Genomic DNA, 24,039 nt, shown 5'->3' with positions numbered 1-24,039 from the left:
TATATCTATATATATCTATATCTATCTATCTATCTATATATATATATATATATCACATAACTGAGAATATAGGCTCTTTGTGATTAGTGAATAAGCCTAAGTTGGAATTGCAGGTCAGAGAATATTTTTAGTTTTATTTTTTATTTTTATTTTTGTGGAGAGCTAATATTTGAAACATAGGAGCATTTTGACACTAGAGCAAGTATTCTTTCCTGTCTGATGACTGGCTGCACTCCTTCACCTCACTCAGTTTAGCCTTAGCAAGTGTCCTTTGGTGTCAGGTTCATTCTTTTTTCCCTACTTTATGTAGAATCAATAAACTCATCCCTGCCAGTCCTGAGCTTTGCCCACTTATAACAGTAATTTTTAAATGTTTGTCTTCGAGCTAAAATGTAATGTTCAAAGCCCCTCGAACTAAGCATGGCTGAAACTAGGCCCGTTATCCTGATTGTGGGCCTGCTTTGTTTCTCATCTTGCTTCTTTTACCACTTTTCTACCCAGCTGTCAAACCTAGTTGATTCTTTCAGAACTTGGTAGGAAAGACCAAGTGGTAGTGATGTTTTCTCTGGTCCTTCTTAAGCAGAATGGTTCACATTTCCTTCAGCTGCTGCTGTCATTCGCTCTCGTTTTGACTGGTGTTATATTGACAGTGTACCTACCTACCAGTTCTCCTGCCCTTACTAATAATTTTGGGTTAGATTCAGGCTTACAGTATTTCACAAAATACATCTGTTCCTTATTTTCATTCTGCAATTTGGAAATATTTTCCTAATAGGTATAGGCACTGATAGTGTGGACTTTTTGTATGTTTGTTTTGTTTTGGGGTTTTCTTGTTTGTTTGTTTGTTTGTTTGTTTTGTTTTTGTTTCTATTTTGAGTATGTAGCTTTTAGTCTCATAGTTCCCTTGCTAACCAAGATCCTGGCTTCTTCTGTAAGATTTTTTTCTAAGTAGTTATCATCTCAGTGAATATATCAGAATGTTAGGCTTATAAGCAGTGTTTTTTGAAACAGTAAAATGAAATAAAGTAAAATATATCTCAAGTAGAATACATTAAAAACCTAACTGGTGTGAAGAAACTATTGAGTGTAACTGTATCTGTAAAATAAGCATTGTTAATTTACTTTTTACTTTTACTCATAATTGGGTTTGGTTTGATTTTTAACACATAGGGTGATCCTGATACTACAGTTGTGAAAGTAGAATTTGATGAAGAATTTAGTGGAACACCAGCAGAAGGTACAGGAGAAGAGACATTGACACCATCTGCTCCTGTAAATAAAGGCCCCAAACCCAAAAGGGAGAAAAAGGAGCCTGGTAAGGCATTAGAATGTTTTCGTGCATGTTTGTGTGTAAGGGAGAAAAGAAAAGACTATAGGGTATGTCTAGAGTCTACTGATTTTGATTGATTTATTTATTTTTAGTAGTTCAAGTAATACCTTTCGTTTTTATATACATTTCTATTTTATAATGAACCTTTCACAGAAAAGCTTCACAAGTACCATTGACCTGCTTTTAGGTACCAGGGTTAGAAAAACACCTGCATCAACTGGCAAACCTAATACAAAGAAAGTGAAGAAGCGGAATCCTTGGTCAGATGATGAGTCCAAATCAGAGAGTGACTTGGAAGAAGCAGAGCCTGTGGTTATCCCAAGAGATTCTTTGCTTAGGAGAGCAGCTGGTATTGTGATACATTTTATATGCATTTTATTGTATATGACCATTGACCTGTAGGCTTGGTTTGGTAGCATTATCTGTGTCACTAAAGTATTAAATCATCACTCCAGAGAAACACAAAGTGAATTATGTTTTTTAAAACAGATTTATTTTACATATAAAAATGTTGTACATACATGTATGTCTGTGCAATGCATGTATGTCTGGTCCCTGTTGAGGTCAGAAGAAGGTGCCAGATTCTCCAGATCAGGAGTTACAGATGGGTGTGAGCTACCATGTGGGTGCAGGAACCAAGCCTGGGTCTTCCTCAAGAACAAGTGTTGTTAATCATTGAGCAATCTCTCCAGCCCAAATCATGTCCTCTACTTCATTTTATTATCAAAGCTTATACAGTGCTTCCTCCATGGCTTTTGGATATTTGTTAAAAATGAACAAACCCCAAACCAAAGAACACAAAAACGGTTTTGTCACAGTGTTGGTAGCTGTGACTGCTCTGTCGGAAGTTCTCCGTGTAAATACTCTACCACTTACATCAGGAGAGGGGTCCTCCCAGTAACTGCTTGATTCTTTGTACTCAGTTCTCTAAATATATCGCTATGGCTAGACTACAACACCGTGTCTTCTAGTGTATTGCTATTAAGAATATGATCTGATCTTCCTTGAATATCTATTAATTGCACATACTCAGATACTTATAAAATCTGATTAATTTGTTTTAATTCATTAAAATGAGTATTACAACTTTATGGTTGTTAACTTTAGCAAGTTTATTTTTAATTAAATGCCAGGCTTTAAATTGTTTGGATCTTTTATCAAGTGTTTCTTTTCCTAATGGGTATAGGTATAAATGATAAGGGAGAATAATTTACATGGTTAGATTAATGTACATGAAAATTAGTTAGGACTAGTTAATGCTTCAAAAATTATGCTTAGGTTTTTTATACATGAAAAGTAAAATATGAAAATATTGAGTGTCCAAATAGTTTAAAAATTCTTCCCTATAATGCATGCTAGAATTTAAAATAAAACTTACATGCATTATGCTAGAATAGATAATTCTTTTCTATAGTTGTTTTCTATCTTACAGGCATGTACCAGCATGCTCAATGTATGACTTGATTCAGTGGGACTTGAATTCAGAGAGTTTTGCATACGAGGCAGCATTTGCCAGCTGAGCTGGCCCTTACATGGGTATTTTACAGTGCAGCTAACCCTAAAGGGAAATTAATGTTCTCACGTAGACAAGATAAAAGAAAGTTTATCATTTTTAAATAATGTAGAGTTCCTTATTCATAGTTAAAGAAACGGGAGATCTTATATTAATAGTTCTTTGTACAGGGCACACATTACACAAGGACAAATGGCACAGGTCATACCAATCATGGTTTTGTGTTCTTGAATCATATTTAAGTATAATGGCACAAATGATTCTCCTTCAGTCTCTTAATTATTTGAAACTGTAGCAACATGTCACTGTGTCCTGTTACATTCATTTCTGTTTTTCTCCTAGCTGAAAGACCTAAGTACACTTTTGATTTCTCAGAAGAGGAGGAGGATGATGCTGATGATGATGACGACAATAATGATTTAGAAGAATTGAAAGTTAAAGCATCTCCCATAACAAATGATGGGGAGGATGAATTTGTTCCTTCAGATGGCATAGATAAAGATGAGTATGCCTTTTCTCCAGGCAAATCCAAAGCTACACCAGAGTAAGTAAAGCAGCTGTGATTACCCAGTAAGCTCATGAGCACCAAGGAGTGATAGCTAAAGCTTTGTTCAGGAAATGATTAGTTTGTTAGTACTGCAGCTCTTCCCTGGCTGTTGCTGTAGGCTGTGAAAGACCCGCAAGCTTTTTCATTAAGGGCTTGAGAATAACTAATTGATATGTCTATGTCATATGGCTTTGTAACAGCTCTTTATAACTGCCCTTGTAGTAAGAAAGTAACCTCAAACAGCATGTAAATAAATGAGCGTAATTTGTCCCAGTAAAATGTTTACAAAAGTATCATCCACATGGAGTCCATTTGGACAGCTCCTGGCTTGGGAAATGTTTCTAGATCTCTAGAATTAGGAAACTTGTTTTCCCAGTAGATTTGCCCTTGATTACTTTTATTACTTTTGATAAATTCCAGCACTAACATGGAGAATGTGAGATTTTTGAATTAAGTATTTTTAAGGACATTATAACTCTACATAACCAGCCTTGACTAGCTTCTAAAGTAACTGACTGCCCACCTGTGGTCTGTAGCCAGTGATGGTGTGGCCACCTGCCACACTAAGGAGCCCCCTTTCCCTTTGGAGCTTTGCTTATAATGTTTGGGTTAGTGTCCTTTTGAATAAATTTAACCCATTGCCTGGTTTCCATTCTCATTTTATATTAAATCAGGATTTTTTAACCACATATCTGTGTTCATGTGTTTGCTTACATAAGTTTGTGAGAAAATGGGCAGGGTGTGGGTGTTGCCCTATCTTTAATAAAGAAAACAAAGGAGAAAGAACTAAAGTTTTGATAATTATAACCCTGCAATGTATAATATGTAGTATATTCTAGTTATACCTCTTTGTGATATTTTCTTTCTTATAGAAAATCTTCACATGACAAAAAAAGTCAGGATTTTGGAAATCTTTTTTCATTTCCTTCATATTCTCAGAAGTCAGAAGATGGTATGTTCTGTTACTCTTTTCCTTAGTTAATTATTATGTTATAACAGCTGTATTTGATGTAGAGAAAATCTTATGCCAGAACTTAGCTGCAGAGTTTTTCATTAGTGAAAGACTTTACGTTTGCCCAGTATAATAAAACTTACTTATTGACTGGTCACAATTGGTATTATGGGAGCATGTAGACATGCTAGCCCAGTAGTTGTAATGTCCTCATATGCAATTTAATAATGGTAAAAATATAAAAATAATTGGAAGATTGAAATTTGATTTTCATGATGATGTGAATCTATTTGTGGCTATAAAAGTACCAGATAGATGCAGATTCATCTTACCAAATTCTTTTTTTTTTCAAAAGATTTATGTATATGAGCATACTATAGCTGTCTTCAGACACACCAGAAGAGGGCATCAGATCTCACTACAGATGGTTGTGAGCCACCATGTGGTTGCTGGGAATTGAACTCAGAACCTCTGGAAGAGCAGTCAGTGCTCTTAACCGCTGACCCATCTCTCTAGTCCCCCATCTTACCAAATTCTTATAGCTGAGAAAATAAAATTTTATCAGAGCAAATATAATTAGGGTATACTTTTTAGTACATATATTTGTGTGTGTATGTGTGCAGTTTTCAGGGTCACTTAATTGATTTGCTGTCTTTATTTTGTGTGTGTGGTGTGTGTGAGGGTGTGCACATGTGTGTGTAGAGGCCCAAGTTTGGTGTCAGGTGTCATCTTCTGTCTTCTCCACTTTATAAATTGACCTAGGCTCTTTTATTGAGCTTGAAGTTTTCCATTTCAGCTAGCATGGGTGGTCAGTTTTTTTGGTGTAGGAGAAATTTCCTCTCTCTACCTGCTGTGATCTGGACTCTCAGGCAGGATACTATGCCCCTTTGCTTTTATGTGGGCTTTGCTTGCAAAACTGAGGCATTAATGGCTGAGCCAACTCCGAAAGCCTTGTTTTAGTTTTGTAAATATACACATACAAACACACTTAGACTTGGTACATTTCTATAACTTTGGATAGACATTCATTAGTGACACAACTTGTCAAAGCTGTCATGTAAAATTATTATGTGTAAGAGGCCATTTTAAATTTTCTTGCTATGGTTTGAGTGCGGAAACAGTTGATTGTTAAATTAAACTAATTTGCGGGCAGAATAAGCTACAGCTGGGCATGGGGCATGCCTATCCTAATACTTGGGAGACTGAGGCAGGAGGATTGTAAGTTTGAAGCCAATCTGGGCTACACTGCAAGACTCTTCCCCTTCCCCCTGCCCCCAAAAGTAAATTAAAGGTAAGCTTGCCTCTAAAATTAGTCTTCCAAGATTTGTTGATTTAAAAATTTGGGCATTAGTACTAATTTTCTTGAATTGACTAATAGTGTTTGTATAAATACTGAAATTATCATAGTATAGCCTTCTCATTTGAAAACAAATCACTAGTTTATACTGCTGAACGTGCCAGTTATCTTTTAAATAAGTAGCTTTTGATACTATTACTTTTCACTGCCATTTAAATTTTATATTGTTTCACATCAGTTAACATTTTTGAGGTATAACATTGGTATATTTTCTATTTTCAGCTGTTTGTGTATTGTGGATTATGTGGTCAATAGAAACAAGATCAATTTATTAGCTAAAGCGAAGTCATCAAAGAATCAGTTTACTAAGAGGTCTTTATAGAGTCTCTTTACTAAAAAAAAGCTTTGAAATTTTTAGATTCAGCTAAATTTGACAGTAATGAAGAAGACACCACATCTGTTTTTGCACCATCATTTGGTCTGAAGCAAACAGATAAAGTTCCAAGTCAAACAGTCGCTGCTAAAAAGGGTACGTACTCTATACCTGCTTGTATATTGCATAAGCTACACAGAAATTATTGATGTGAAAAGAAATCTAATGTAATTTTAAACTGTTTGCCTGAATACTTCAATATGAAATGTAAGAATTGCTATAATATCTATTAGGCCATATTTTAAAATACAAGTCCCCCACCCCATCCTTTTTTGTTTTTAAGTCTGAAAAAGAATTGAGTTTGAAGGTTGCCCACCCTAAGAGCTCTTGGCGGTTGATGACTCCATAGGGAGGACTGTCGTTCTATGAAGGTGCTCCCTCTAGTAGTAGGTTTCTGTGCTCATAGGGGCAGACTTAGTGGGTGATAAAAAGTAAAGTTTGAAGAACGACCTGTGGAGGTGAATGAGAGAAGTTGGAGAAGGTAAATAGGGTGGATATTAGAACGTTTCATTGTATAAATATGTGAAATTATCAAGATTAAATAATTGTAACAAAAGATAGTTTTCCTATAAAGTTCTTTTGGTAGATTGGGTAGAGATAAATGTGTATACATTTATCTTGATTATGTTATGTTATTATATTATGTTAGTCCTGCTCCCTACAATTAGTGTATTGCTTTTGTTTTGGAATTATAGCTTCCCTCGCTGCCATAGCCTTAGACTGTTCACGAAGTGCTGAGCTGCTTCATTAGTATTATACAATTGCCAGCTATGTAACTTGTTCTTTTTGAAGTTCAGGATTAGTCCTTTACATTCGAAAATGAAATTTACTTTAAAAATACACATCTAGGTGAGATATTCAGCCATATGGACCTCTCCCTGAAAGCAGGGAAATCGATATCACACCACTAGAGGCACGAGAGTGTTGGATGTAGCAGAACGGATAACCAGAGTCTTCCCTCTGTCTGAGCGCACTAGAGCTGTGGGAGCCTGTGCAGAGGAGGGTCTAGGCAGCACTCCAGGGGCCACCCAACAGGCTCCCTCGTGTCTTCAAAACATGTTGGCTGTCGACATTTCTTATTTTCTTTCTATCCAACATGATATTTGTATTTATTATTTGGGAATTTTACGTAATGCATCCCTATGGCACTCAGCTCCCAGTGTCTACACAGGACTTTGACTTCGCAGTCGTGATGGACTGTTAACTCCCACCCCCCTCACCCAGCCACCTTCCAGCAGGGATTGAGGAAAGCAGGTGTAGGAGTAGCCAGTGCCATTGTCGCTCAGGCTCCCAGTCTGGGCTGTTGCACTGGCTCTCCGGGGGAGTAATTAAGCTTCAAGACGATGGACTGGTTTGATAACTTATCCCTTGACTGGCTCTTTGCTCTTCAATTGTCTAAATTCTGTACTTTCTCTCATCAAATACTAAGTAAATATTTATGCTTGAATCCATACCCTGGGGTCAGTCTGGTTCTGAACTCAAACTAAGAAAGATTCTATAATTTCCTTTCAAGACATCCTTTTTGGGGCTAGAGAGCTGGGCCAGTGGTTAAGAGCACTTGCTGTTCTTTCCGAGGACCTAGTTCATATCAGGTGACTCACAAACACTTTTTATTCTAGTTCCTAGGATCCAATGTATTTTTCTGCAATTCCATAGAGCCCATAATGAAAAACAGGCATATGTGCACATACATGTAATTTTTCTTAAACAATCAAAAACATTTAAAAGTATTTTAAGAGATTTTTTTCTTTAAGTATTCATATGAGCATCTTTTAAAATACTCTGGGACCTAGATCCCTTCTTGAAATCTGTTACTTTCTTCTTGAAATGTGTTCCCTTCTGAAATGTTTCTTTCATTAAGCTAATGAGTTCAAGTTTAACATTAACTAAAAGACCAAACCATTTCCACCTACCCTATTTAGCTGTTTCTCTGCTAGTTCCATGGATCTTGTATTAGTTGAACTAAGAAACTGCCTTCAAAGACCTCAGCAAGCTCTTCCTTCTCTGCCCTCTTCCTGAAATACAGTTAGCAGATAGTACATCAAAGAAAAGACCCACCACAGCCCTCCTCCTAAGAACAGCCTGTGCTACTCTGATTTACATATATTATTCACATTATATTCTGTAGTTCCAATATTTTGCAGGGAAGAAAACATTATTTAGATAACTGACCTGCATTTGGTGGGGGGTGTTGAAAGTGCCATATAACTTCTGCAAGCTTGAAAATGTGACCAGAGAAAACTCATTTCACTTGCCTTGTTGTTGGAACATGCATTCCTGCTAGGAGCTGCCTTTGCATTCCTGTAGTAGCCTCAGTCATGAGGAGTCAGGAGGAGTAAAAGGCCGTGGTCTCTGGCTCCCTCTCCATGTATGGTTCTCCTGCTGTTCACCAGTCAGGGGCACCCTGTTGCATCTCAGCCTGAGACTCGGTTCTGCTTTCAGTCATGTTAGCAATACTTCTCAGCTTCTAATCGGAACCGCTGCCACTCATTTCAAACTGTCTAATACATTTGTTTTCCAGCCTTATTTTATTATTACAAAGTGATTATCATGTTTATATGAGCCATAAATACAAGGTTTCTGTTTAAAACATAATACAGTGTAGGGGGCCCTGTATCTATGGATCTGGATTTTCATGTGTCTTTCCACATAAAAATGGCAAATCTTGATTTTAACTATTGGAGGGAAGTTAGTTGCTTTGTATAAAAATGCTTCCTCTCACTAAATTACCTTTATAAGCTAGAACTTAGTGTGTGCTTGTACATGGGCTATATAGTTAGTATGTCAAAGTTAATTTTTTGTCACGAATATATATTTAAAAGATGCTGTTTAATTTTCTTTAATATTCCTTGCTTGAAATATCTCAATTGAATTACCTAAAAATTAAAGTATGCCAAACTGAATGATACTTGTTTTATCATCCATGGAATGATATTTACCTTTATCCTGGCACCAAGCAGAAAGAAACCATTTCTTAGCTTAATGACTACTTGGTTTAATGTTTCTTATCAGCAACAACAATAATAATAAAATCCACTGTAACAGAATTCATGTCAGCTTAGTTTGCTGGTAAGTACAGTGCACTGACCAACTAAAAGGATGTTTGCTTACTAGGTAAAGCACCTTCAGATGCAGCAGCCCCTAAGGCCAAGAGAGCCCCTAGACAGAGGAAGGTAGTAGAGCCTGCAAACTCCGACTCGGATTCTGAACTCGGCAACATTCCAAAGAAGACGGCCGCACCGAAAGGTGAGGAGACGCTCCAATAAGGAGATATCTTTCTCCAATTTTATTGAGTTTAGCCACAGGGTGTCTATTTTAAATTGGCTCACATACACATACTGCGTTCAAGTGAAGGACATGGAGCAGTTTAGTATAATTACTCGTGGGTCAAAACACTGACAAGATTAAATATACTGAAAATGAGACAAGAAGATGCTGCAGTGAGCTTCCTTGGGTCTGTCTGACCTCTGTCTCTCACTTCCTGTGTGTGGTTTATTTGAGTCAGGGTCTTCTTATATGGGCTATAAAAATAGAAAGAATAAGAGGAAAGCATAAAAAAAAAAAGAAACTATCAGAGAACCTATGGAGGTCAATATGTAGGCAGGTATGGTTTGAAGCCTTGTAAGTTTATCGGTTTGGACAGGTAACTTACGCACTCTCATAAGAAGTTTAGTTCCTGAGTTCAGGAGTTGTATTTGTAAAACGCTAATCTCTTATGAGAGCTTAATCACTGAAACTGACTTCCAGGATTTCCTCACTTGTTTAAATACAGTTTGAAGATACTCTTTAGTCAATGTATGCTCTGTGCTGTCAGAGTCTACGTGTGTCACTTACAGTACGGTTGCAGGGCCCACTGTGAGGCATGCCGAAGAAGTGATTGTAACACTTGGGCACTTATTTACCTTTGGGAGGAAAAAAATCTTTTCATGTATTTTTAGGTAAAGGCCGAGGGGCAAAGAAAAGGAAAGCATCAGGCTCAGAAAATGAAGGTGATTATAACCCTGGCAGGAAACCATCTAAAACAGCCAGCAAGGTAAGCAAGAGCCCCGATGGAGCCTTGTGAGAGCTCTCCATAGACCTCATCCACAGGAGACAGTCACTGTGACTAGTCTAGTTCTGTCAATCACCTTACCAAATCTTCTCTTTCATCTATTGAACTGTAGGTATATGATACTTGAATATTAGAATATTCTTATGAACTTAGATTAATTTCATTTTAAAAATTGAGTTTGTTTGCCTGTGCCTAATATTCCTGAGTAATCTGACCCTTTAGAAACCCTGTTTCTTTTGGGTAAATGAATGGCCTCAGCTGCACTGTCCGCCACTTATGTTATCTTCCGAATAAAAGTTACAAATACACAGGTGGACGGTTGTACTTTAGAGATTTATGCTCTTTGTCACTTCCCTTTTCTGTCTCTTATCTAATCTTTAAAGTATGTTATCAATACTTGTGGTAATGTGCGCTATATACTGTGTGTAGCCTTGTTCTGCTCCCATGAATTCTGAATATGTTCTTAAAGATGGGGCAACTTGAATACTTTGTGATGTGGATATGTCTATACTTGTTTAATAACAGGGTTTTGGAATAGTGATGTTGCATTGATGAGGTTTAACTGGGCTCTTGATAAACACAAGAGGCCAAGGTAGGCAATTACTGTATAATTTAGAAAGTACGGTTATTTGTAATATGCCATAAATGTAAGTATAAGGAATAATGGTTCTTAACACTAGATTTTCCTTACTTTGGAATTTTTAAACTTTTTTTTTTTTTTTTTTTTTTTTGGTGGGGTTTTAGAAACCGAAGAAAACGTCTTTTGATCAGGATTCAGATGTAGACATCTTCCCTTCAGACTTCACTTCTGAACCACCTGCTCTCCCACGGACTGGTCGGGCTAGGAAAGAAGTAAAATATTTTGCAGAGTCTGATGAAGAAGAAGACGTTGATTTTGCAATGTTTAATTAAGTGCCCAAGGAGCACGAACATTTTTCAAAAATATCTTGTGTTGTCCTTTGTCTTTTCTGTCTCAGAATTTTGTACATCTGGCTTATTTTAATGTGATGATGTAATTGATGGTTTTTTATTATTGTGGTAGGCCTTTTAACATTTTGTTCTTACACATACAGTTTTATGCTCTTTTTTACTCATTGAAATGTCATGTGTTGTCTGATTGGCTTGTAGAATTGTTATAGATTAACGTGCATTAGCACAGATTTTAATTGTCATGATTGCAGACTACAGACCTGCTTTTTGAAATGAAATTTAAACATTAAAAATGGAACTGTGTTCTTAGACTCTTTACTGAAGGGGAAACTGCAGTGAAAGCTCCCACACGCCTTTAAAATAAATATATTTATTCTTTGCCAGGAGACTCCATGGAAAAAGGTAAACAGTATATGAACATAGAAAGCACTGTTAAACCGTCTCAATGTACAAACAGCCAGTGGTATAGCACAGACCTTTGCTAATATATCAAAAACAATGAAAGTTCCACTAGTGCTTACATGAGAACTCAGAACCCGACACTTGAGTCTGTCAACCACTCAGTCTCCCACTGCTGTCAGTCTGCATCATAGTGATTGAACAAGGCCAGAGGAGGCCACTGCCCACACCCTCAAGCTTCAAGTCTGGGGAATCCAGGATCAGGCCTGAGTCAGGAAGGACACTGGGCTGCTAGAGTCCAGATGGCAGACAAGGCTGCTGATTATCCTGTGATATCTCTCCAATGGCTTGTGAACAGGTAAACACATTTACTAACACTGGACAGTGCTTTTGCCTTGGAGGCTATCATGACTGCAGATTTTTTCCTTCGGTAGTTGTGTCATCAAGGAACAAACCACTTTTAGTTTAAAGTGACATTAGCAATTGAACAATGACATTGGATTAACTGAACTGGCAGTTACACTGACACAGAATTCCTTTCTGTAGTGCAGTGAAGTGGTATACTCTATCTGGGCAACATAAGAGAAAGGATGCAGCTTGAGAGCATCAAAAAGCAAGGAGAAGCTTCCACACCACTTAAACCAGCATGTCTTTAGTCTTATCCTGTACTGGACAAAGGTCCTGGTTCCTTACCATGAGGCCTTGTCATTCATGAAAGCAAGACGTACAGTGGATGTACAGTGGTCTGCTCCATAACCTTGGTGTCTTGGTTATTGAGTATGCAAGACAAAAGAAAGCACCAACATACAGTATAGAAAGAACAGAGCCGTACTTCTGTATGTACAAAGTCTTCAGAAACTTAACCAGGGCTAAATCATCTCAACTGGGTCTCTGCCATGCATCTTGACTGTTCAGAGAGGAAAGTAGAAGCTTTAAACTAGATTCTGGTGGCATGAAATGGCTGATTTTCAGAATTTGAAAAGTTTGTATTTCTAGGCAAGTTACACAGTAAGGAATATATATTGATACATATGAAAACTTCTTGGTCCTTTTTGAGTTTAACATTTCAGTTCAAAAACTAAGCAGCAGTAAAAATGTTTTCCTTGCATTTTCAATTTGGAACTGAGGGTCCCGGGGAATGTCTGCTTTCGCTGAGGTGTCTCACTGCAGCAGCGGGGACTGGCTCACTCCACTGGTCTCCACTGAGCTGGGGGACACGCTGGGACTGTGCTCTGCTGTATTCCCACTGGAATTGGGGGTCAAGGGTTCATGTCCTTCAGAATTCTCCAGCATTTCCTGAATGAGAGGTGGCATCGATCCAGGAATTTCCATTTTCAAGGTAATTACACGTTCTGCACCTTTTTTGAGAGATAATAGGAAACCTGTCAGATAAGGGCTCAGCTAGACACTAAGGAGCCAACATTTACCTTCAGGTGTGTAAGAGTTGTGAATTACAGGTACCAAGTGGTTTGTGTCTTTGTTAAAAAGAATCAATTTATTGGAAGTAAAAAGCATGAATGCGTTTACAACGGGAACGTCAGCTGCCAGAGGGTCAGTGCCGGGTGTGCTGCAAGAGCTCAGATTGGTTTTCATGCTCAGGCTGATCCACCACTCCCTTCAATGCAGACTATATACTAATAGGGCGTGCCAGAGGCTCTCTTAGGAAAAGAGGCTCTCCTTAAGGTTCTCTTCTCTAAGGAGAAGTGGAGATATGTGATGTGATAGTTGCCGTGCTTAGTCAGAGTCAGGAAATAAAATTTACAAAGAGAAGTCACTGATGAAAGATCAGGGAAATACAGGTGAAGGGATGGGCAGTTCCCACAATGGAAAGATTGACTTCACAATATGTGGTGGTTTTCGTGGCCTCATGTTGGCACATCCCTCACCCCCCCCCCCCGCCCCCATGCAGCTGGTTAGGGGGAAATGTGTAAATGACAAGAAAACTACCTCAGAACCATGTGACTAGGGTTGCTGGATTGACTCTGCTAATATGGGGCTTGGGACATTTTGTATACATGACTGCTAGTCCTCAGGTCACTGGCGTAGCTATTTATAGAGAGATAGGATCTCTCTCTCTCTCTCTCTCTCTCTCTCTCTCTCTCTCTCTCTGAACCTCATTCCGTTATATCTACTCAAGTACTGCTATCCTTTTGCTTTTCTTAATCCCCTGCTGGAAATGAACTTAGAATCCCGCCCCCACAAACTCCAAACAAACAAACAAACTAAAAAACAAAAAAAAAAACAATCCACAAAAACCCCCAAGAACTGTGATTTCTTGTCAGGCTAGTTCACTGTGCCTTTAAGCACTTCGGAAACAAAGTTTGTGTCTTGGCTTGCCAAGATCCTGGGGTGTAGAATCTGCTAATGGGAAGGAATGTGGTAGGTAACAGCATGGCTGGCACAAGGAATAATTGCTGAGTCATCTCTATAGAAAGACCCTCTGCACTCCACTATGAGATAGATGCCTCTAGGCATTTCTGTAATTGCCTGAGTTGCTACCAAGAATCACGAGGTAAGAGTGTATCTTACATCCAGGCAAGAATCCCTTTGCTCAGAAGTGCCTACACCTGAGCTGTGGCCACAGTGATCTTCATTTTCCTAGGGGTTAGGGTGCCATGGAGAAATAGGCCAAGTGTAGAAAAGCCTGAGGTATCTGGAAAGCTCGAATGAAATGTATGGAAGCAGAAAAATAAAACCTGAAAAATAAGGGAGGCGGTGGTGAGATGGCTCAGAGAGTTCAGAGCTTGCTCTGCAAGCTGTTTGACCAGAGTTGGTGCCCTAGAAAGGGCAAAGATTGAAGGAGAGAAGTGACTCCACAAAATTGTTAACCTCCAAGAGCTTGCATGTGAGCCCCAACAATAATAATAGTCTTAAAGTACACACCATCTGGGAAGAGTTGCGCTTCTAACCAGCCATCCCATTTTAAAACTGAATAATCTCTTAATATCACGAGGTTGTGGTATCTGCTTTCTGCTTTTACTACCTCACACTAGAGACAACACAGAAATGTCTTCCTAAGAAACCCTGAGGCACTCAACTACACACACATGGGCGTTCAGACAGCGCTAATTCCTTTAGATTTCTATGAGATATGCATCCCAACTTAAGCAGTAATGGGACTCCTGGTACTAAAACCTGGGATTTAAAAAGCGAAGGCTGGCCTAGCTCCGGTCTGCTCCCCACCCTTGAAGACCTACCTTTGGCGCTGATGCTGCGGAGATCCGTGATTTTCATTAAGATCTTTGGAAACATGTGGGGCTTGCTGGGCCGTCGTTTTCTAATGTAAATCTTTAGTGCTTCCAGCAGCGGCTCTTGGAGCTTGTCTACTTTTGTTGGTTCCTCAAGGTCCTGGCGGTCTGGAGAGCAGGAGAAAGGATTCAGTGTTTAGTGTCCAGACAGGCTGAGGAAGTGCTGGCTATCCATCCTTGTCTGCAGTTCCTCCTGTACAGTGGCTTTATTTGGTGACTCAGTTGTACACTAAACTGAATAAATGCAATTGCTTTAAGCAGTGAAACTTGAAGACGTCCTCTTAGTAAGCTCATTTGATGCCCACTTGCTCAGGTCCAGAGGCAAGAATTACCTCTCTTGGCCAGATGGTGTCAGCACTGAACTGAACAAAAGAACCTTGGGCAGACTGTAAAAGCCAGGTAGATAACCCTGCCCCTCAATGACAACCATTACTTTTAAACTAAAGTTGGCTTCTGATTAGCCAGCAGGGGTCACTGCAGAGGAGTGGGCCATACTTTATTCCAGCCCACCAGGTAGGCGCCTGCATGGTGTGGGGAGCCCAGGTGGTGATTTGAATTCCACATTAACAAATAACATGTGATTCATGTAGGTCATCACTAGAATGTCCTTAGGCACACAGCAGGATGGTCCCGCCTTTATAAAGGTACCTGTTTCCCACAAGAGAAATAGGACAAACTGCATTTTGGCATTTCTTTCAGAGCAGAAGGAGCTCAAATACCAGAACTCAGTTAGCAGCAGGAAAAAGTACTACTGCCCCTAGCATGAGGGTTGAAACTACGTGCCTTTCTTCATGCAAAAGAACCCCACTGGAGGTTTCTCCTGAGCCTCTGAAACTGTTCTGCGTTGGGACAGTTCCTAGGGAGTCAGTACCTCCACAGATTAAGCAGATGGCACTGAGAAGACCTGTTTCTGTGTCATCCATTTCCAAAGGCAGGAGCTGGTTGGCAAAGGTGAACACAAGGTCAGTCAGAGGACCGAAGCCAGCATTGTGCATCTGAGTTCGATTTAGGGTAAGGCCATCAGAGAAAGTCATGGTGTCTTGCTCTGGGGTATACCTGGTACAAATTCTGAGAATCTGGAAGAAAAAAGAAGTATGCATATACACGTGCTGTATCATCTATGAGGATCTGCCCTGACAGCACTGACCAGATCTATAGCAGAAAAAAACAGCAACTCCCAAGGAGCCTGGGTCACATGGACAGTATGCCTCACTGTTGATGTTAACGGCTTCTTTCACTAAACGTTGACACATGTTGAAGAACAGGGCTAAAGTTATTCAGGGAATAATACACAGGACTGACATTTTGAGAAATTACTTTTTACTAAAATAAATCATTGTTTGATTGAAATATCTATTTCCTGAGTACTTACCTCTCAGGCACTAAGCCAGGTGCGAGGGCAAAGGAGATTAACAAGAGTCTATTTTCAAAAGTTTAGTCAACCAACAAGTAAGGATGGTTCTTACCAGCTGAAATAGCTAATCTTCCTGTCAACACTATAGGATCGAAAATTGCTATGGGAATACCCACGCTTCTGGGCATGTCTCAGGGATGGTATTTTACAAGGGCTTAACTAATCAGGCAAGATGCACCTCAGGATGTGTGTGACCCACACTCCATAGACTGAAAAAACAGAGCTGGCATTCTCTTGGCTCTGGGTACAACGTGACCAGCTGTCTCACAGTCCTGCAGCCACAGCTTTCTTATCACTGTGGCTTGTATTCACAAACCGTGAGGCCAAATATACCTCCCTCACCTTTCGTCTTTCAGGTATGTGGCTGTAGCCACAGGAAGGTAACTGTAACAAGCCTTTATTAGATACTTAGCTTGCACCAAGTGTGCACACCCTATACCCAGTCTTTCAGATGACTGTCCTATAGTTTACAGACTCAAGGAAAGCCCTCTCACAGTACAGTGTGTTTGTAGCACACACGCAGCCATCATGCAACACACAGGAACAGAGGCAGCAGAGTGCCAGGGTTAGGAGGAAGTCAGGTCAGAGTTGGGGAGAGGATGCTTGCACCCCACCATGGAGCCCAAGCAGACTCTTGGCTCTAGAAGGTGCTCCTCCTTGTGCTTACTGTTGCTGTCCAGACCTCCATGTGCTCCCCACCCTCTGCTTAAGCACACTGTCATCCCACAGAAACTCTACCTCTTCTACCTCACCCTAAAGGCCCCAGGTCTGCTGAGCTCTCGGCAGTCTCCTTCTCCAGGAGTTATAGCCAGTGCACCTCATGGAGCAGGACCGCCATGAAGCAGGCTTCCGTATACCCTGTTCCCTCTGGTAAGTGGAGGTTAAATCATGTAAGAAGAGTGTCTACCCAGGGGTGAAGGGAGCCTAGAGGATTTTCCTGACATGATTCAACTGAGGGTGATTCCCTGAGAGTCCACCACTATGTAATGATCAATAGAATGAGGATGGGAGGAGAGTCCTGCCTCCCCGGAGGGATACAGTACCTGCCCTTAAAGCCTCTACCCTGCCCTCAGCTCCATGGTTTAGAAACGGAAGCTGGCCTTCCTCTCTAGAGGCTCTGGGAGCTGTAGTTGAGGATTTCCCCATTCTCACAGCTAACCAAGAGGGCAACAGTGCTGCTGTGGATGGAAGCTGCAGTCCTAGCCCCAGAAGTACAAGGTGTCGGGCCCTACTTCCAGGGTATAAGGCAGTAGACCTCTGGGGGACACGAGGATGCAGGCCTGAGAAGAGATAAGTGTTCATTAGAACCAAAGGGACCATGGAACTCAACCCAGCGAGGAAGCAGCTGGAGGGCCTATGCCCTGAGATCCAAACTGCAGGGGCTGATCCTGGGCACCCAACCTCCAGACCTGTGAGCAAGGGGTTGGCGGTTGCCTGGTCTCAGATTTAATAACTTCATTAAGACAAAGTTTCCCTAGACCATAGGTAGTGGCCTCACAAAGTTATGGCAAGGGCTTGGCTAGGTGTTCCTATGTTCCCTGTACATAGGAACATAGGCAGGGGGTCAATATGGTCTTGAGCAACTGCAAAGCTATGTTATGTATAGGTTGCAAATATCCCATGGGGCTCCAGGGCAGGGTGAGGAGGGCTCGTGAGCAGAAGGAGGGAGACACTCTGTAATGATTGGACCTAGCTAGTCTAGAAAAGGGTATACAGGTGACAGGGAGCAAGCCATCACTGAAGGCCAGTGAGGAGTCACTCTCATGATCATATGGCGTGGTGGGGGTTGGGGGATGTCACAATGGAGAGGGATACAAGGGAAGTCCTATCAAATCCCAGAGATCTCTGAATTTTTGCCAATTCAGTGAAATTCCAACACCTGGAGAGGGCTCTCCAGATCTAGGAAGTAACTGGGAAATGGTCTCTTCAGAAGCTCCTGGAAGCTTCCACTCCCTCCTCCTTCCTTCCTACCACCTTCTCCTTCCTCCTGCCCCTCCTTCCTCCTAGAGTTCAGAGAAGATCCTACCAGGATGTCCAAGCAGGCGGCCTTGAGCAGGGTGATCTGGTCTGCGATGGTCAGGCCCGTGAAGCCCGGCAGACGCTTGGCGAACTCCACGATCTTAATAATGCACTTGGTGGCCAGCTCACTGAATTTGTCCCAGAGGCCCAGGTCCAATCGGACCCGGTGGTCAGCACTGGAATTCTGAGAGGAAAAGAAAGGGAGGAGAGTGAATGACAGCATGCCATCGGGGGCGTAGGGATGGGGTGCTTCCCAGGACTGGGCTCATACTTGCTTTCTCTGAGCAACCTGCTTTCAACCTGCACAAGCTTTCTACAGCAGCCACAAGACAGCCAAGGAGCAAAGGAGGGCAAGTTTCCCTGTGTGCTTATCCACTCCTAATGAAGGAACGACAGACCGACTCTTGTACATCTGTTGCCTCTAGACATTGATCGTCACTGCTTTCTATTGCCATTTAGGTATCCTACACACCACCAGGCTTCAGTCTGGCCTAGGTCAAACTTGAGTCAGTTGAAGCCTCTGATTCTGCTCATAGGAAACAGAGGAACGTGATGAGAACCATGACTGAGACCCAGATACTATGCAAAGCCAAGGAGTCACCCAAGACATAGGGCAGGAACAGCTTCGGAGAGGAAGGCGATGTTGAATAATGTTACGAGGCTCAGTAATGACAGTGAATGGGAAGGTACCATCAACAAAAGGGGCAGACCCTCATCTACAGCAGCCAATAGCATGGTACTAAAGGGAGGAAGGTCGATGTACAGGACCAGGGCATCATAGAAGAAGTGATATCGCCTTGGTGGAGGACAGAGCAATGCCTTCGGGGGACTGTGGGTGGGGCAGGGTGTCACAGGTGAGGAGGGACCTTCCTACAGTTCCGAGAAGAGTCTGCAACATGCCAATCCATACCTTGTTAGAAGATGACACACTATCATGAAAATTACACTTCAGAAGCTAAACTTGGCTAAAACAAGATATCTACAAGACGTTTATTGGTGAAGGTAGAAACCTTCTCTGAGCTCCATTTCAAAGAGGGGAGACTAATACTCAGGAGAAAGTGTGAAGTCTGAGGGGTGAAGTGTGCAGGGGGCTTGCTTTATTCAGCGGTGGCACTGTAGTTTGCTGGTCACCCTTAGAACGCACACTGAGGCACACAAGGGTGGGACGGCAGCAGGTTGGTATGTGTAACAGAACAAGCAGACTATTAACCATTGAGTCAGGGGGCTAAGAATCCAGGAGGTGGCCTACAGTGGCCACAGGTACCATTACAGGGACATGATGGAACAAAAGGTGGCCTTCAGTAGATGGTTCAGCCTCCATGATGCACTGAAATGTCATCTAAGAAAATCAAAGGTGACACTCGGCAGTGGATGATGTCACAACTAAAGGCTTGGGCCTGTCGGGTTCCCAGAACTACAGAGGTATTAGGTATGGCACTCATGAGGTAAGCATCCCAGATACCTCCTGGCTAGGCCTTGTCCCTCTGACCATCTCCTCCTCCTCTCATTACCTCTCTCAGAATTCCCTCCCCCATCTCTGTCATCATCTCCCTCATCTCCGTGAAACTAGAAGCTCAAATCACTTTGGTGATGAGTGGGTATCTGACCCCTGCTCACACTGTCCCCACCAACTCTCAGCTCTAGCCTCTCCTGTCACCTTGCTTTACCTGAAGGTCAACCACGGCTTAGCCTCAGGCCTTTGTACTGTGAGTTTCCCTTTCTAGATGGCTGCCTCCCATCCCGCATCCCTTGAGTCTGTGGTCAATGTAACCTTCTGTTATACCTTCTTTGGCCTTCTATGGAAACTGCTCACCTTCCAGCATTCTCCCCTTCAGAGCCTGTGGCTGAGTATAGCGCTTGTCTCTAAATCCCTGGGTCTCTTCCTGGTCTACACAGAGTCCTAGGCTCACTTGCTTTGCGTGTCACTGCCTATCATAGGGAGGACCCGATGAGCACTGAGTGGAGTCCAGGAAGGTTGACAGTCTCACAAGCTTTTGCTTGTCTGAGATGACACAGAGCAACTGTCATTGTGTGGAAGAGACACGGAGAGGCTCTTTCTCTGGTAAGTAGCCTAGACTTCTCATGAACTCTGGAACTCCGAGGCAAACTGAAGCACACAAGGAGAGACTAGGTTCCCTAGGCCTGGTGTGTGGCCCTCTTTACAAATGCCCTTAGCCCTGCAAAGGCAATTATGCATTGCAAACCAATGGCTTTCGTGCCCTATTTCAGTCAAATTGGTCCACAGAAGTCCATAAAGCTATCTTTACTTCTCACACCAGCAGGAAAGCAGAGGAAGAGTTTGAAGATGGGATATAGAGAAGGCCTCAGAGCGGTGGTGGCAGTGTGGCTGCCACAGTGTCCCTGTGGAAACGAGCATGCATCCTCCAGATTAATTTTATGTCTCCCTCAAGGATCTTTGTGGAACACAGTACACTCGAGGGTATGTGTGTGCAAGATCAAGGCATGTGGCCATTCCGGCTATAATTAAATTTAATAGGCAGTTTATCCAGTTCACAGAACTATGCGACGGAAGAGAAGGACAGAGTCGAGCTTGGTGGGAAATCACTTTACAATGGAGTATCCATCTGGAAAAAATGACATTGCTGGATGCAGCCAGTGTGAAGGAACTCTTCATCAGCTTTGGATGAACTGCTCCATCCTGTAAGCCTGGGAGCGGGAGGGGGAGCGAGGGCCCCTCTATTAAAACAGCGAAGAACTCAGTAAGGGCCTGTCAATCCAGCACATGATTATGCAAACTGAAGGCAAAAGGCAGTTAATAAAACACAAAATAACCCCGTGTTTTATTATCCTGACTGCTGGATTCATAGGCATGAGGCTTTAAATGACTCCTATATTATCTTCCAGCTGCGGTAGGTGGAGAGTGTGGGGGAGACTGCTAGGGCCCATGATGAAAGCAGCTATTCCGAGCCCTGAGTTGGGTGAGGGGAGAAGATGCTCACAGCAGGCGGGGATGTGTGAAGAGGAAGAGGAGGGAAGAGGAACAGGAAGGACAGCAGGCTGAGCCAGGCCTTGCCGCTGCAGGATCGCTGCCTGCTTGGGAAATCCCCTGGAAGAATGTACATTTCCCAGAATGCTTTGCCCTGCAGTCCCCTAGGCCTTCTTGGGAAAAGCCCAGGCCTGTCAATCTGGTTAAACAATGCTTTCAGCCATGGCACAGCCCCTTCTGTTGTTTCTCTGGCTGGCATCACTTTCAGGAAAATACTAACTAATGGATTTCCATTGTCTAGAATCCCACTGATGGTGATTGGAGGTCCTGGGCAAGTCAGTGCTTTTTTTTTTCTTGGTTCTTTTTTTTTCGGAGCTGGGGACCGAACCCAGGGCCTTGCAAAGTCAGTGCTTTTATTTGAGGGTCTTCTAGCTAAAGAGTGAAGTAGAAAAAATGTTCCCTTTCTCTGTGGAGCTGTAGGAAGAACCAGGGCCGTGTGCATGCCTGGAAAGTACTCTATACCAAGTAACATCCTAGCCCTGCCTCCTGAGTCAGGGTCTCAGTGCAGGCCAGTCTGGCAATCATCTTTGCTCCGAATCCCAAGGGCTAGGATTTTGGATATAGGCTACAGAATTTCTTCAGAAGAACTGAGTTGAAGGCCTGTGAGAATGTCATAAGCCTTTCCTGAGCACCTTCCCTTCCTAGTCCTGGAGCTGCTTGCCTATCCCAAGAGTGCCCTCCAAACTCTCTCGGTGAAGTAGTTCTGTCTTCCGTATTTTGGTTCTTCATTATGCACACACATGTAGTGACTGCTTTCTAGGCTGCCACAAATCTCCAGCCATTGTTTGTGCCCTGCTGTCCATTCCCCAACACTCCCAAGAGGTAGGCGCCATCACAGTCCTGTTTGGCTGAAAAGGAGACTAAAGTCCAGAAAAGGGCAGTGACCTGTACTAGGTCCCTGGGTAAGCTGAGGGGATAGTAGTCACCTATCCACACGGGCTGTGGCAGCCACATATTTCTTGGTGTTTCATCTCTGTTATTTCCTGGTGAGAACTCAATGTCCCTTACACTCTGCATTGTGTCTGAGGCTTCCTTCCTGGTCGGAAATGCTCATGAGATGGCTACCAACTCCCAGCACCGTCATGCCGAGGATGTCGTAAGTGAGACTAGCATCTTTCTGGCCAACAAACATGACCCTAGGCACTGCATGGTGCCATCTCCATTGTCCTATGACAGCTAGGTCTGCATGGCAGTGGGAGAACAAGGGCAAGCAGCAAGAGATCCAAAGGAGATGGTGCTTGTGGGATGCTGCAGGGGGACAGCAATGCTCTCTAAACCAAGCAAAGGTGAGGACAGCCACCAAAGGCAGAAGGCATGGATGGGGAACCCGGGGACCATCAAAGGAGGGCCTGCTTGAGTGAAGACTTCCATTCCCCTGGCCTGAGAGGCAAAAGTAATACTACTCCAAGTTGCCCAGGGTGTGAAACTTTTCTGAGGTAGCTCCACAAAACCAAGATGATGAGAACTGAGTACATCTGGTTGGAAAATAGCAGGCGGAGCAGGAACATGGCAGGCAGCTATGTACAGTACAGGGGACTGAAAATGAGGAAGTTATAAGCTGGTTCAATGTGACACAGCTTTGAGGCAACAGAGGGTATCAGAATTCTGGTCTCACGATACCCCAAGTGTCTTACCCCAACTGGGTAGCACAACTCCCTTAAGGAGTCAGCCTTCCTGAGAGTTCTAGGCCTTTTTCTCTATGGCCAGTCAAACATGTGATTTCTCTAAAAAGCAAGCCATGCTCAGAATTGCTTATAATCCTACTGTTGTAATGCTTGTCTCCCAGAGCCTGTCGGCAAGTTTGTGATCCTGTCTGTGGCCATTGTTCTGAGCATTAAAGCTCCTTGAATCTTCACAGTTCAAATTTCCGAACCTCTGCCAGGACAGAGTATGCCCCATGAAGCCCCGTGAGTGGGGTGAACAGCAGCGCATGGCAAAGGGGCCTCGTGCTCCTAGGAAACTAGAGTCACAGCTGCCAACTTGCTTATCTGGAAGCTAAGCATGGTGGCTCTAAATGATGTCAAGCTGCTCACAGGATCCAGGGGACAACCCTTCGCTCCGCGTACTCTTCCTGCCTGAAACTGGGTAAGACTCACCGAGACCCTTTTCTCACAGAACCATCTGGCTACACACGAAGACTGTACCACCAAAATCGCTGGTAAAGAGATGGAGAGCCCAGGCTTACAGGATGATTTAAGTGCCACCCAAGCAGCCTCAGAAATACCAGAGAGCCCGGTGGTGGGCTTCCTGCTCAGGTCTGTGGTAGATGGTGGTAGGTGTATCTGGGTCCTTGTCTCATCCATTCTGGCTTCTCCCCAGGATCGGCTAGCATGTCCTTAATAGACCATAATTAGAGGAGTGAAAACTGCAGTGGAAGGCTGTCAGAAGCGGCTGTCTGCTGTCTGAGTCTTCCCTGCCCATTTATGCCACAGGTGCCTGACACATGTGCTATCCTGGGAGAGGGGCAGGAAGTTTCTTGTCTTTGAAGCAACTGCCTCCCGATAAAAAGCTTTCTAACAAGTGCTGCATTTGGATCTGGGAGCTTGCAGAGGATGTGCTGTGGCCGCTGTTGTTTATGTGTCTTCCCGCCCACTTCCAGAAAGGATTTGAAGTCCCTTATACCAAGAGCAGAGCCAGGTCTGCGCAGAGACGGCAAAACAAAGGAACGGTCTGCTGGAGGCAGCCCAGAGTCCTGAAGGACAGAGATACACTATCATGAAGACTGCCCTGCTGCCACCATGGAGGGTCTGGCCTCCGATGAACTTAGTATTTCTCTCTCACTCCATTGGAAAGGTCCTCGGGTGGGCTGGATTATGGTGTCTGAGTACTTGGTCTCAGGCAGATGCTGTTTCTGGAGAGCACAGAACTATTCAGAGATGAGGTCTAGCTAGAGCAGGAA

General features: G+C 42.7%; 2 protein-coding genes across 4 annotated transcripts in view; one reads left to right on the top strand and one right to left on the bottom strand.

Annotated features, from left to right (window-relative positions):
- Top2b (DNA topoisomerase II beta) overlaps nt 1-11,356 on the top strand; it is a 60,376-nt gene extending 49,020 nt beyond the window's left edge. The window contains exons 29-36 of the mRNA NM_001100858.2: nt 1,171-1,315; nt 1,518-1,679; nt 3,186-3,387; nt 4,263-4,342; nt 6,058-6,168; nt 9,187-9,318; nt 10,011-10,105; nt 10,868-11,356. Of these exons, the coding sequence (NP_001094328.2) occupies nt 1,171-1,315; nt 1,518-1,679; nt 3,186-3,387; nt 4,263-4,342; nt 6,058-6,168; nt 9,187-9,318; nt 10,011-10,105; nt 10,868-11,035 (1,095 nt within the window). The 3' untranslated portion in view covers nt 11,036-11,356. The remainder of the gene's footprint in view (nt 1-1,170; nt 1,316-1,517; nt 1,680-3,185; nt 3,388-4,262; nt 4,343-6,057; nt 6,169-9,186; nt 9,319-10,010; nt 10,106-10,867) is intronic.
- Nucleotides 11,357-11,407: 51 nt separating this feature from the next.
- Nucleotides 11,408-24,039, bottom strand: part of Rarb (retinoic acid receptor, beta) — a 644,786-nt gene continuing 632,154 nt past the window's right edge. For all 3 annotated transcript variants that reach the window (XM_017599578.3, NM_031529.1, XM_017599579.3), the window contains 4 exons: nt 18,141-18,317; nt 15,572-15,776; nt 14,650-14,808; nt 11,408-12,810 (listed from right to left, as the gene is read on the bottom strand). In XM_017599578.3, coding sequence (XP_017455067.1) covers nt 12,614-12,810; nt 14,650-14,808; nt 15,572-15,776; nt 18,141-18,317 — 738 coding nt within the window. In that variant the 3' untranslated portion in view covers nt 11,408-12,613. The remainder of the gene's footprint in view (nt 12,811-14,649; nt 14,809-15,571; nt 15,777-18,140; nt 18,318-24,039) is intronic.

The sequence above is a fragment of the Rattus norvegicus genome, chromosome 15 (assembly GCF_036323735.1).
Source record: "Rattus norvegicus strain BN/NHsdMcwi chromosome 15, GRCr8, whole genome shotgun sequence".
Taxonomy (NCBI): domain Eukaryota; kingdom Metazoa; phylum Chordata; class Mammalia; order Rodentia; family Muridae; genus Rattus; species Rattus norvegicus.
Note: the sequence above shows the minus strand (reverse complement) of the source record. Positions and strands in the feature narration are given on the sequence as shown.